Source organism: Excalfactoria chinensis, chromosome 2 (genome assembly GCF_039878825.1).
Source record: "Excalfactoria chinensis isolate bCotChi1 chromosome 2, bCotChi1.hap2, whole genome shotgun sequence".
Classification (NCBI taxonomy): Eukaryota; Metazoa; Chordata; class Aves; order Galliformes; family Phasianidae; genus Excalfactoria; species Excalfactoria chinensis.
Window position 1 is genome coordinate 140,377,638 of NC_092826.1, and position 14,113 is coordinate 140,391,750.

Consider the following 14,113-nt stretch of genomic DNA (forward strand, 5'->3'; position numbering starts at 1 on the left):
CACGGTGTGTAGCACTCCATTCCACTAAGACTGGGAGCAAAAATGCTTTGGAAGTAATTGGATGCTTCCCAAATATTCACTGTGGATGGAGTTTGTCATATTGGTACATCACTTGCTAGCAGTCACCAGCACGGTGTTCTTCTAAACAGAGTAAGCAGTATTTCAAAGTAATTGAGAAAACAGGTCTGTTGTTGTCCCATCCTTCAATAATGGAGATAATGCCTTGTTGGAAACGAGTGGCAGGATATGGCTTAAAATAAGGATCAGACTTTATGTCTAGAAAGTGAGGGCTTAAAGGGATAGAGTGGGATGTTACAGTACCAGCACTGAAGATGAAATGAAATACAAGTAAAACACATCCACAAGAATAAAGGTAAATTTATGAAACTCAAATTCACTGCCCTTGTGCATACAACAGTTCTCTTCCCACTGCAGATGCATCATGTAGTATTCAAGAGAGAAGAGAAAATGTGAAGCAATGAGCAAAGACTCTCTCTTCACTTGATACGTGCCCCAGAAGATCAAAGCACAGTAAACCTGGAAAAAAGCTGATGGAGCCAAAAAATAGATGGGGAACAAAATAAAGAGCATTACCCCTTTTGCTGAGGTAGTGCTTTCATCACACTAACGTGCAAAAGGCAATGCAATGGTATTCTCCCTCCTCTATTTCTGAGCTGAGCACTTTGAATATGAAACAGGTAGGACGCAGAGTTTGATCTGAATAGTACCTGGCTTACCAAAAAGCAGAGGGTTATTTTGGAGGTGAGTTATAAAGAAGCAGCTACATGATGAAATAGTCTGTTTTGACCCCAAAAAATCTACACATTCTTGAATCTGTATAATAATTGTCACTAAACGTAGGGCTCATTATCAGGTTTTGATATCATCCTGTGGAAAAGAAACTGGTAATTTCCCTTTTGTCTTTGCTTGTGCTACTTCTGGACTGAGGAACAACTGGGAAGCTGTTCTGCAATGGACAAAAAGGGTCTCAAAAACACATTCCCTAAGCTGGAATGAAACGCCTAAATACATCTTTTCCTCCTTTACAACAAACCACCTGGTCTTAAGTTCCCAATCTAAAGCTGGGAAATAAACAGAACAAAGAACAAGCTTGAGAATGTGCTGAACAGCAGAAATCTAATGAACATACTCTGAGTTGCTAAAACGCCTTGTTGCAGGGGAAGCTCCAGTAACACATTCATCACGGTTGAGTCACCATCCCTGGATGTGTTTAAAAACCATCTGGATGTGGTGCTCAGGGACATGATTTAGCAGAGGGTTGTTGGGAGTTAGGGTGGCATGGTTAGGTTGTGGTTGGACTTGGTGATCTTGAAGGTCTTTTCCAACCTTAGCAATTCTATGATTCTATTATCTGCATCATTCCCCCTGTTGCTTCTGGGCTAAAACACGAGGCCAGGAAAAGAGGACAGAGACCTCCCCTTTTTTATGACACACACACAGCCTGTTTTATCTGCAGTTCTCAGCAGTTTTAACCATTCAAGTCACAGCAGGAGTGGTTTGGACACGACTCAGAAAATAGGCCCTGATTTCCAATTAGCTGCTTTGTCATTCTTTGCCCTTCTCTCATTGGTGCTGGCCATCAGCAGCTCCTGATGCAGTCAGTGGAAAATGAGACAGGATATTAAACCATTAATTTCTTTACTTTCTGCCTCAGTTTCTTAGCAATCTTTATCAAGATTACAGTCACCACAACATTAATCCCTGTGAACGTCTTCAGATCGTGTGATAGAGGGGCAAAAATTATTACTGAGGTGATAAGGGGGGATGAGCAATTGCTGTTGTAGAGCACTCGGAAGCACTTACAGCTTAATCCCCAGCAGCCCCAACATCCTATCAAGACATTTCCTTCCAAGGCACACTGATTCTTGTTGCTGTTGTCATTACGGTTTCGATTCATTTGGTAGATATATGTCAAAGCATCACCTCCCGTATGGAAGCAAATCCCTGACCTCTGATAATAACCACCTATGGGCATAGTACGTTCCCACTGATTGATTTTTTTTCTGTCCTTACAGCATCTCTTTAAGCTCCAACAACTGCAGTGACGGCACCTTTTCCAGTAAGATGTTTGCAATGACATTGCTGGAAACCCCTGCAGGCATAACAGGAAAGGTCTAGAAACCCTCACATCAATGCATATGGCGTATCCCAAGCTGAAACTCACCTGGAGAAGAGTCATTCAGAGGGTTCAGGGCAGCTGCCCTCCGTATTTTCTCCAGACAGGTTTCTTGCTCCTTTTTAATTATGCAGTTGGAATGTGTTGCTGTAACCTGAAATGGGAGAAGGAAAAAAAAAAAAATTGTGGTGAAAGAGCAGTTATAAATGTAAAATAGCTGGAGAGTTTATGAAGAGACATCAGGAAGTTTTGATATTCCCTCCCGGAAAGAAGAAAGTAATAAAAACATCTTTAATAGATGAAACTGCAACAGACTTCTTGATGTTTATTTGTTTGTTCTAGACAGAAAGCTTAAGAGTGTTCATAAGACCGTTTTTAACACTGCACTCTATCAAAGTGCAGTCTGCAATGTGTTTGCTTTGTTTTATTGCATTTCTCCCTCATATAAAACAGAAGTGAAGTTACCTCTAACTAAAGAAATAATGTAAAGAGGAAGCAGAAATCATTTGAAGCTCTGTTTGATCTTCTGCCACTCTCTTATGAGTCTCACACAATCCATTAACCTCACTCAGGACCCTAAACTAAATTAAAGTTCTCACTCCCAGTCTTTCACCCCATCTATTCTTTAATGCTTCCTTCTTCCTTTCTTTCCAATGAATACAAGGCAGCTTGCTTGCCAAGAGCAAAATGTAATGCCAATGCAACTGAAATGACTTGGTCCAAAACTTCTTTTCTATCTTTAAGGCTCTAAGGCAGCCCACTACGATGAAAGAAGAAAAGGAACGGGAAGGGAAGGGAAGGGAAGGGAAGGGAAGGGAAGGGAAGGGAAGGGAAGGGAAGGGAAGGGAAGGGAAGGGAAGGGAAGGGAAGGGAAGGGAAGGGAAGGGAAGGGAAGGGAAGGGAAGGGAAGGGAAGGGAAGGGAAGGGAAGGGAAGGGAAGGGAAGGGAAGGGAAGGGAAGGGAAGGGAAGGGAAGGGAAGGGAAGGGAAGGGAAGGGAAGGGAAGGGAAGGGAAGGGAAGGGAAAGGAAGGGAAAGGAAGGGAAAGGAAGGGAAAGGAAGGGAAAGGAAGGGAAAGGAAGGGAAAGGAAGGGAAAGGAAGGGAAAGGAAGGGAAAAGAAGGGAAAGGAAGAAGATAAATGAATGTACAAGGGGAACATCGTGGCCAACAGAATGCAGGCAGTCCCAAAGCAGCAACAAAGTGAAAATGGGATCCATTCTCAGAAATCAATAAAAGACTTCATTCCTGCTGCAGAAAGTGGCCAGGGGATATCAATTCAAGGGAAGCGCAATCTTGGGTTTCATTAGACCATTTCACAGGGGTACTGCTAAAGTTCCAATCAAACTCCGTGGAAAGTCTCATGGAAATCCACACACTACTTGAAGATGGGGTGGGCCAACCCAGCTCACTGCAAGCTACTTGGTTGTTCTGTTTTTCCCACCCCATTTTCTTCACTCTGGATAATGAAGGATTACTTGGGGAGTGTTGTGTTCCTGCCAAGTGATAAACAGAAACAAGCAAATAGGGAAAACAGCACCTGAACCCAATCTGTTTATTTTTGGAATTCCATCCACATAGATTTCCTTTACTTCCCTCACAACCCAATAGATGGAATGGAATGAAGGGAACAGTTTGGGTCACTAATGCATCAAATAACCAGCACACATTGAATACATGCTTGCAACACATCCCACAGCATATAAAAGCCAAGTCTGGTTATACTTCGTTGTGCTCCTGTGTATGCTAAGAGGCAGGAACCCACTTGCAGACTTCTGACATTCTAACAGTTACCATCCTTACCTCAATGAGGATTTCATAATGTATCCCTAATGGAAAGCCTTCTTCACCATTGGAAGGAACTGCTATTGCCACGCAGTTCCACCTCCAAAGTCCCAGTAACAAATTTAAGCCCTCTGCCCCATGGGATACACCAAGCACAACCATATTAGAGTTGTTTATCTTCAAAGCAAAACATGTTCTGTTTTAAGGGCTCCCATGGGCCAGGAAAATATATACTGTCACAGATCTCTGTGATCTCTCAAGAACATAACAGCTTTTACTACATCACCCCCTGAACCTCACCAAAGGTGGGGATATTTTTTTGGTCACACAGCTGACAATGTCTGAAAGGAGTGTCCAATACAAGCAATTCACAGTTCCTGTACATTTCGGTATGTATAGATTACAAAACCTTTCATGTTGTAATTGCCAAGTCTGCAGAGGCAGAATACAAAGATTACAAATACTGTTAAGCTGCAGAATTTTCTGAAGCTTCACACTGTGGATGTTGAATGCCCATTGGAGCTCATAACATATAAATGGATGGATGGATGGATGGATGGATGGATGGATGGATGGATGGATGGATGGATGGATGCAAAGTCCATCAAAGGATACAAAACATTATGAAACCCACCAAGCCCAACTATGGGCTCGTTAAGAAGATTTAGTGTCAATCTATAATCAAAGAACAAAAGAGTGTGATTTAACCTTCAATTTTTTGGCATCTTCTTTAGTGAGAAGTAAATCACAGCTGAAACTACTGACAATAAATAGACTGTAAGATGAGCAGCTCCAGTTTCATTTTTTTCTTTGCAGACATTAGCTTTTCATCAGATGCATTAGACTAAACAGACTAAATTTAGGCAGTGGCATTTGAGCAAGTCTTGCTCGGGCAGTACGGAGATTCAGACTGCTGGATGTGGGGAGAGCAGTGAAGTCCTATGCTTCTGCTGTTCCTTCAGCCTTATTTAACCTTCCACAATCAGCAGAATGCTTTGACATTGAACCGCCGCTTGCAACACCGGAGGGCCCGGGTTCGAATCCCCCCTGTGGCACAAGTGGTAGAACTGCCACTCTGCTACACTAGAGGGCTTGAATCCCGGGAGTTGGACTCGATGATCTCTAAGGTCCCTTCCAACTCGCACAATACTATGATACTATGATACTATGACATACCCTCCCATAAAAATCTTCATGTTGCTATGTAGCACTCATCATCAACAGAAGACACCAATTTGGGAGGAAGTGTTGATCTGCCAGAGGGGAGAAGGGCACTACAGAGGGACGTGGATGGACTGGATCAATGGGCCAAGGCAAACTGTATGAGTTTCAGTAGGGCCAAGTGTCAGGACCTGCATTTTGGTCACAACAACTCCAGGGACCCCTATGGTCTTGGGGAGGAGAAGCTGCAAGATGCCCGATGGAAAGGAACCTTGGTGTGCTGATGGGCATTCGGCTGAATATGAGCCAGCAGTGTGTCCAGGTGACCAAGAGGGCCAATGACATCCTGGCTTGGATCAGGAATGGTGTTGTGAGCAGGACTAGGGAAGTCATCCTGCCCTGCACTCAACACTGTTGAGGCCTCACTTTGAGTGCTGTGTTCAGTTTTGGGCATCTCAGTCCAGAAAGGACATTGAGGTGCAGGAGCAGGTCTAAAGAAGGGCAACAAGGCTGGAGAAGGGCTTGGAGAACGTGCCCTATGAAAAGAGACTGAAGGAACTGGGGCTGTTTAGTTTGGGGAAGAGAAGGCTGAGGAAGACCTTATTACTGTCTTCCAGTATCTGAAAGGAGCAGGGTTGGTCTCATCTCACTGGTGACAAGACAACAGGACAAGGGGAAATGGCCTCAAGTTGTGCAAGGGTAAGTTTAGGTTGATAATCAGGAAAAGCTTCTTTACAAAAAGGGTTGTTAAGCACTGGAATGGGCTCCCCAGGGAGGTGGCTGAGTCACCATCCCTGGGTGTGTTTTAAATGTGGTGGATATGGTTAGATTAGTATGGTTTGGTTGTTGTTGGACTTGATGATCTTTAAGGCCTTTTCCAACCTGAGCAATTCTATGTTTCTATGATTCTAACAGACATTTTAAAAGTTATCAAGGAACAAGGAAACTAAGACAGAAAACAAAGAGAAGGAGAAAAGAGCAACCTCAGTAAGAGAATAGAAGCCGCCTGTCATCTCTGCTAATTAGCAGAGTCTTTTCAGAGAAAATAAAGTCATGTTTGGATCACTTATAACAAAACATTTCCTTGTTGAAGGCAGAGATGCTTTGAGGTTATCACGTTTTCCTGAAAGAATCCATATGCCCCACGTGTCTCCACTTACAACATACTGGCAGAGTTTATGCCTTTCATCTGTCAAGCCAGACTTTAACAAGTGAACAGCGGAGCACAGCTGAAATGGAAGCATATGCTCGAACTACATGGCCTCATGACGTCGCTTCTTTTGCCTCAAGGACATCTACAGCTTCCTGAACTCATTGTAGGCAGTGTGCTGCCTGCTTCCCAGAAGGTATCAGTGATACGTGCTGTTAAAGAATATTTTGATACTCACCAGAAAAACCAAGAAACGAGGTGGAAAACACAGGAAGTTCACGTTTAAATTAAATATATATATATTACTTATATTACTCTCAGTGAAGTGGAGGAGATTGATTCACACCAGTTTTGAGAACGAATATATTTTCAATAGTTTAGGTGTTTTTAGTTCTTCTGCTTCTCATTGCTCTAATCTGTTAGCAACAGACAATAAATTACATTACTTTTCCTACACTGAGCCTGTTTTGCCCTTGAAGGTAATTGGTGAGTGATCTCCTTGTCCTTATCTCAACCCATGAGCTCTTTTTCACTGCATTTTTTCCCCATCACTGTGTGGTGGAGTAAATCTGACCATCAGTGTGAAACCACCACTCAAAGACTCTATGGAAGTGCAACATATTGACAGCTTTCATATTTTCCTCTTTTATTCTTGTTAAAGCAATCGCCAGAGAAATTAGACAACGAGTGGTGGTTGATCCCTTGGCATGACAGTAATTTTAATAACTCATGTAACAGTGAGAATATACGCTCTCACATCTCAAGGTGCTGCTTTAATGGGAACTTTTCTGTTATGAAAGCCACTGTTAGTGCACAAGCCTGAGCTGCACACCTCTGCCGCATCCAGAGCTGACCTAGCTACATGCATAGATCAGATTAGCAAATGTTTAGAGCCAGCTGTTCAAGCAAGGCGTTCCTCAACAAATGGATGCTCCAGGGAAGAAACCACATAGAAGCATTATGCAGATCAGAAGGCTAACACACTCTTTTTATTTTTAAATGGAAATAAATAGGTGTAGACAGCTTCTTCCAGCAGGAAATGTAAATAAGTTCTCCTTAACACCAAACACTGGGAACAAGTTAGGTGAAGGTAAATTTGTGAGCAACTTCTTCCTTTCCACATGATTTCTGTATTGGAAAGGCGACATGGCAGGCTGTTTGATTTGGTGCATAAAGATCTATCTACACAGCACTGTAATAACCGTTCATCTCTTCCCAGAATATACCATTGACTGTGCCCTGATTTAGGTATGGGGTGGTACAAGTCAGTGACATTGTTTCCTGGGCCCTCATCTCCTGTAAACCTGCATATGGGGAGAGAATAGTCCTGAAAATGCATCCAGGGAGCACAAAGCTAGGCTGAGAGCAGATGACTCCAACAGAGCAGCACTGGACTGCATTAGGAAGATGCTTCCTAACCACAGGCACTGAGGAACAGGAGATATAAACTTATAAACAATATAACCATATATATACAATATAAACAATATATAATATATAAACAATATATAACAAACAAATGTAAACAAACACGCTTAGACAGCTGTCCTGACTTCATATATGACACTGTTTGATATATGGCTACAACCAAGGGAAAATGTCAGAAGACTCAGTACAGATGTCTAGACCATTTAAGATGCCTTAGGGTATCTCGCTTCACCTTCAGTTGCTGCTGTCAGCACTGGACTTTATGTTTGCCCTTTATCAGGATATTTTTGACCCTGTAATGCATACCTAATGGAAAAAGGCTTTTACACTTCAGCACTTGACTCATTTTCTAAGTTATATACCAAGTACATGAAGTCAAAATAAGAAAGCAATAATGAACTACGCAATTCCTTTGGCATCTTCTTACAAAGACTTGATCAAATACAATGATTCAGTAGCATGAACTTGTCTTTCCATTTTCTGCCTTTGAAGACCTGATCCTTTTTTTTCACTATTGTTTTTTCAAAGTGATTGAGGGTGTTTTCATACCATTCCAGATGTGTCATATCAGGCACTACGAAATAAGGAGAAGGGTAAAAAACAGAGGTTTGGGGAAAGCAAACAAACCATCACTTCTGCTACCAGCAAGAAAACGTCACTAAATCTGTCAAGCAAAGTCTTTTACGCCAACATCAAGACGAGGTCTTTGATAAGAAGCTCTGATTACCTGTGGGTTTTTTTCAGAACTGATTTACAGGATCACTGGTACCCACAGCACTGGCTTGGCAGTTGAATAAGTTGCTGTCTCCAGGAAAACCTTCTGTTGTTATTTGGTTGTGTTTTTGTCTGCCTGGGTCAACAGCATGCAAACTGCTGTTCATTTTGAAACACTTCAGACTAAACAAAAGGGTAGAAGTGATTAAAAACTTATTCAAACCAAGGAACAATTATCCAATGCTTTAAGTAACGACAAGAATCCAACAGTGCGAACTACCAAAACAGAACACTGATCTCTTTCAAACAGGCTTAAGTGAATTTAAGATATGGTTATCCTCTAACACCAGCAGCTCCTGCAGAGATGCGAGTCTTACTGTAGATTACAAAATAGCTTCAGCATAACGACACCTCACTTCACACAGTGTGTACCTTTTGATGTAACAACTCTGGACAAAATGTGTTATGCAACATCAGGAAAATCCATTTCTAAGTTTGTCTTTACTAGTTTTCTATCCTATAGATGGGTTGGTTGAAAAACCTCTCTTTAAGCATGATGAGACATTATCATCTTAGCTGGTTACTTACACAGGAACCGACACCTTGAGTTCAACCAAGGTATATCTTTATCCTATCTCTAATGGCCGGCAATACCAAGTTATGCTTCTTGAAGCCATGTACTGGATGGATGGAACCACTCAATGGACAAGTGTTTAGAAATCCTTCCAGACACAACGTGCTGGAATTGAAACTAAAGATTGATAATAATTTCTGACTGTTATTGTATTATGTAAGCCGGATTTCTTCCACCGTTCCTAAGACTTTCCAACGTTAAATAATGTCAAAGTCTCAAAAACCTGATAGTTTCCTGATAACATCACAATTTTCACTTATCTTCAGAAGTATTCAAAAGTAATGCAATTTAAGTGTCTTCAAGGGTTTTTATCCTTTTTCTTTTTTCCAGCTGAAAACCTCCATGAATGGAGGCTGCAAGACCTCTCTATGTAACTTACACTAATGTTTACCTGACCTCAAGGTAAAACAATAATACTTCATATTATGCCCATAGTCTTTTGTCCTCCTGACACACGTAGTGATGAAGAGCTTGGCTCCATCCTCTGGATGACTTCCTCATAGTTATCGAAAGGCTCCTATTACGTATCCCCAGCAGCCTAAACAAGGATGTTTTCCTCATCCTCTCAGGCCATTTGGATGGCTCTCCTCAGAACTCACTCCAGCTGACAGACATATTTTGTGTATTGAGGAGACAAAAACTGAAAGTTTTTGAAGACAGAAAGGGATAACCCGCTCCCTTAGATCTATAGGTTATCGTCTTTTTATTGAGTCCGGAACACTGTTGAATTTAATCTGATTTCCTCAGCATCTGTGTACAGTGTGCCGAGACAAGGCTGTCAAATAGCTGAACGGTTTATCACATTGAAGAAAACTCATGATGAGTTTCACTGTGTGAAGGCAGAAGGAACCTGTGCTAATGTAAGACTTCTCTCACCGAGGGGGCACTGATAAACAGGAAAGCATTTGGGATTTCTGTATTTGTCATGCTGCCGGATGCCACATTCATTTGCGAGGCAAGTTTTGTTATTACATGTTACTATTTGCCCATTGATAGTCCATTACTTTAAACAAAACCCCAAAGAAAAAAGATCTTAGACAGGAAATTTGTTTTGTGCAGGTTCCCAGTAAGCTCAATAGAAACCCCATCTGAGTCACACTTGGAACAGAAATGCATGAAGAACAGCTATAGGAGGCCAAGGAAACACTTTCTCCAGAAACACATATACACCCCACCCAGGGGAGAAAGCTTTAATTAATCCACTAATTAAATTAAAGCTACTTGCCCTCAACTATCACACTCGTTCCTCCTTTTCAGTCCTCCCCACAGGCAGTTCGGTTCCAGTATGTGCTTCGTGCTACAGCTTCCAGCCTGATATTCACCAAAGGGACTTTGGGACTGGGGAGAGTATTGAAGAATGGAGGCAAAGAGCTTATTACAACACTGGTAATAATGGGAAGTACTCAAGCTCATTCTCAGTTTTTCTCCTTCTCCTTTCAGTGCTAAGAGACGTCCGTTCAGATATTGTGCCAAAGCGAGGGGAAAAACCAATGACAAAAAAACTCTCAGATCTCACAGGGAATCAAAACCTGGTACAAAAGATCTCGCCTAGATTAGCTTTCTCAACAAACCCTCCTTTCTCACTCTCGTCTCTGGAGTGTTTTACCACTAGTCCTCTATGAAAACTCAAGGAGGGGAATAAAGTTTGTATTCATGAAGGGAAGGAAGGAATAGTGAATGGTATGCTGAAGCATCAACACGGCAAGCTGAGCCAGTACAGAGCTAAGCAGAGGGATTAGAAAGGAAAAGAGACCGTGCAGGACAACTTGCTAATGATGGTCAGTGAGACTACATACAGAAAAAGCAACATTACCAGCAACACACTGCCATTTGTCAGAGAAAGATTCAGCTTAAGAGGTATTTAGGAGCAGGTGAGGAAGAAACTTGAAGACGGGACTTTGATTCTTCTTGGGTTATGGGCAGTGTGTAGCAGTGACTGTAAGAAGATGACTGGTAGTACCAAGGCTCATAAGATGACTTGTTTTTCTGCTGTCCCAAATTACGATTGTAAAGAGTATGGCACATCTGTACTTTGCCACGTGTTGGTCACATTCAAGTAAGTAAGAAATATTTTTATTCCACTTAAAGATGTCAATATGAAATATTTCACTATATCGGAATCCAAGTTTTAAAAGGGGATGGAAGAAAAAGAAATCATATATCTATGATATCAATATCATATGTCTAATATGAACATATTCCTGCCAGACGAAGATGACAAAAACACTGAAACAGTGGCCACTGAGTATTCCATATATTGACAAATTCCAAAATTTTGCCTATACAAAGATATTAACCACAATAATCCTTCCACCTGAGTTTATATCACTAATTCTACCTTTATTAGGTGATACAATAAAGAAAGGTTCCTATCTTTATGATTGTCTGCCTACATGGTTGGTGCCTTAACTCCAGATTTAGGACTGAGAATTATCAGACAGTAAATGGTTTAGACACTCAGTGCTGGTCAGTATTGATGGCTACAGAAAGAAACTTGCAGCCTCAGTACTTGTTTCTTGCTAATAACAGAAATGAGAGCCCAACATGACTTGTGCAACTGCAGACATCGTACTGGTGAATCCCATCCCAGACACTGTTATCTCTGCATTGTATTTCCACCATAGGCAGGCCAGTAGAAGTACTGCACCATCACTGGGCATGGAACACAGTTGATCTTCATTATTTGAATATCTAGCAATACATTCAATAATAGTGTTTAAATGGCGTTTAAATGTCATTTCAATGTCATCTCAGAAAAGAGAATTCTCTGTTGATATACAGCAATATCACGATAGTAGTGAAGTTCTGGGTAGGTAAACCATTGCCAAAGGAAGGGGTGATCAGTTCTACTGACACAACTCTCTCCACTGACACTGCAGTTCAGTAAATGTGTGATTCATAGTAACTTCACTACATGAAAAGTTTCTGTCCTGGATGTTGGTAAGCATAAGAACGATACCTGCTTTAAGATGCCCTAGACACTGTTGAATGCAAGCAACCACATTACTTGTTGTGTAGGTTTTACCTTCTTGAATTAAAGTACCCAACTCATCAACTCATGTGCAGAGACAAATAATACTTCACAACAGGACATTTGGCCTTTGCCTTTAATCCTATTACTTATACTTTCCAAACCAGAGAAGATGAGACTTTGAAGTTGGCTCATGCTTTGTGACATGGATGCAGCTCAAATGTGCTCTGCTCGAGAACACACAGCGACTGAGGACAATATTGGATGTCAACTGCCTGCTAATGATATCACAGAAGAAAAACACGCTGTTTTCATATACAGCATTACAAAGAAATGCATATCCAGAGTAATCATCAGCAGAGGCCCACGTCTTGGCCCTGGTAAAACTACAACACTCAGCCCCAGACTTGCTAGCTGTTCTCAGACCATTGCATACAAGCATACATGTTTGTGTCCTGCTCATGAGGTATGCTTAGAAAATCCCACTGGTGACTGTGCTGTGTGAGCTGAGCCTCAATCAGGATCCAAGGCGTTGTGACATAGGATGCATGACAAAATAAAGCCTCAAAAATTACTAGAAAACCAAAGAAACAAGAAAAACCACAAAGTGCCAGATTGCATACCCGGCCTCAACCTCCTGCATCACTGCGTGAAGTGATTTGACTTAAGGAGGGACAACACATGGTGACAGAGATGGTGTTCTTCTAAGAACAGATCTCCCCCTTAAAGAGTGACTTTGTTCCAAATAAACCTGCAGGACCTGGATCCATTTCAGATCCTGCCAGCTAAGCCACAGGTCTCACTTTCAGAGTCTTATCATGACCTAGATTCTGCTCCAGCATTTTCTGCTCTGCTGTTATACAGAAACTTGCTCAGATAGGTGATATCGTAGTGAATAAGGACAGATTCTGGATGCGTTCCATTATTCTCGTGGTACATCTCTCCTGCTGTGTTCAGCCCCAACAAAACACAGCAGGCAGCTGAAGCGTTAAGGCAGCCATCCCGACTGGCAGGTACAAGGGCATTCGTGCTGCAGAACACAGTGGCACAGAGGCTCTCTCCAAGGATAACAGATGCTTCAGCTGTGCTGTTTGCAGCTGACTGCAATGCGCAGACATTTCAGACTCGGAATCTTTTTGCATATTTAAACAAGAGACAATTTTTCAGTGTCAAAATTTATAAAAATAAGAGGAGAAGAGAGAGGAGAGGAGAGGAGAGGAGAGGAGAGGAGAGGAGAGGAGAGGAGAGGAGAGGAGAGGAGAGGAGAGGAGAGGAGAGGAGAGGAGAGGAGAGGAGAGGAGAGGAGAGGAGAGGAGAGGAGAGGAGAGGAGAGGAGAGGAGAGGAGAGGAGAGGAGAGGAGAGGAGAGGAGAGGAGAGGAGAGGAGAGAGTATATTAAAACACAATAAAAACTCAGAAGTCCTAGCATCCATGGTTGCTATTTTACACTAAAGATAATAAATGTTGACCAGTATATTTAAGTCTCTCCTCCCAAGTTTCATTTGCCAAATGGACTGAAATTGTCATTCTGGAGAAGGCTCTTCTGGAATATTTATGTATTCCAGATTTAACAGAGTCCACTAACTTTGTGTATTTGGACTCAGAAATGTTGGATGCGACTTTCTCAGTGACAATGACCACATCACAATCTCACTGAATTCCTGTTATGAAATTTTCAGCCATTTTGGATTCCGAAAGTCTTGGTGTAGTACAGATCCCAGCAGCATAAGCTAATTTTTGCCTCTGTAGATAATAGCAGTGTCTGGTGAGAGTCATGCAATATATGCAACACAACCTCAGGAAAGAAGCAAGAATTGCTCAGCTATCAGCCTTACTGTCTTCATTTACAGCTCCCTAACTCATATGCTTTCCTCCAAAGAAGTTCACTTCTGATAATGCATCTCTAATTACAGAGAGAAAATTCATTTCCCACAGAGCATTTTATTTTTACTCCTCGGGGAGTTTGGGTCTTTACCTTCCCTTTTACATATATATATGTGCAAGGGATTAATGGTGAGCAAAGCATTTTCTCTCTAAGATAAGTGGTCTTCATTTTCACAACCTCACTTATTTCAGAACTGCAGTAAGACATATGAAAAAGAGAGATGGAAACACTGAATTGAAGTAATCCTTTGATT

General features: G+C 41.7%; 1 protein-coding gene across 14 annotated transcripts in view; it reads right to left on the reverse strand.

The window, feature by feature from the left end:
- ADCYAP1R1 (ADCYAP receptor type I) overlaps positions 1-14,113 on the reverse strand; it is a 125,435-nt gene that overhangs the window by 72,460 nt on the left and 38,862 nt on the right. For all 14 annotated transcript variants that reach the window (XM_072329949.1, XM_072329944.1, XM_072329942.1 and 11 more), the window contains exon 3: positions 2,186-2,291. In XM_072329949.1, the coding sequence (XP_072186050.1) occupies positions 2,186-2,291 (106 nt within the window). The remainder of the gene's footprint in view (positions 1-2,185; positions 2,292-14,113) is intronic.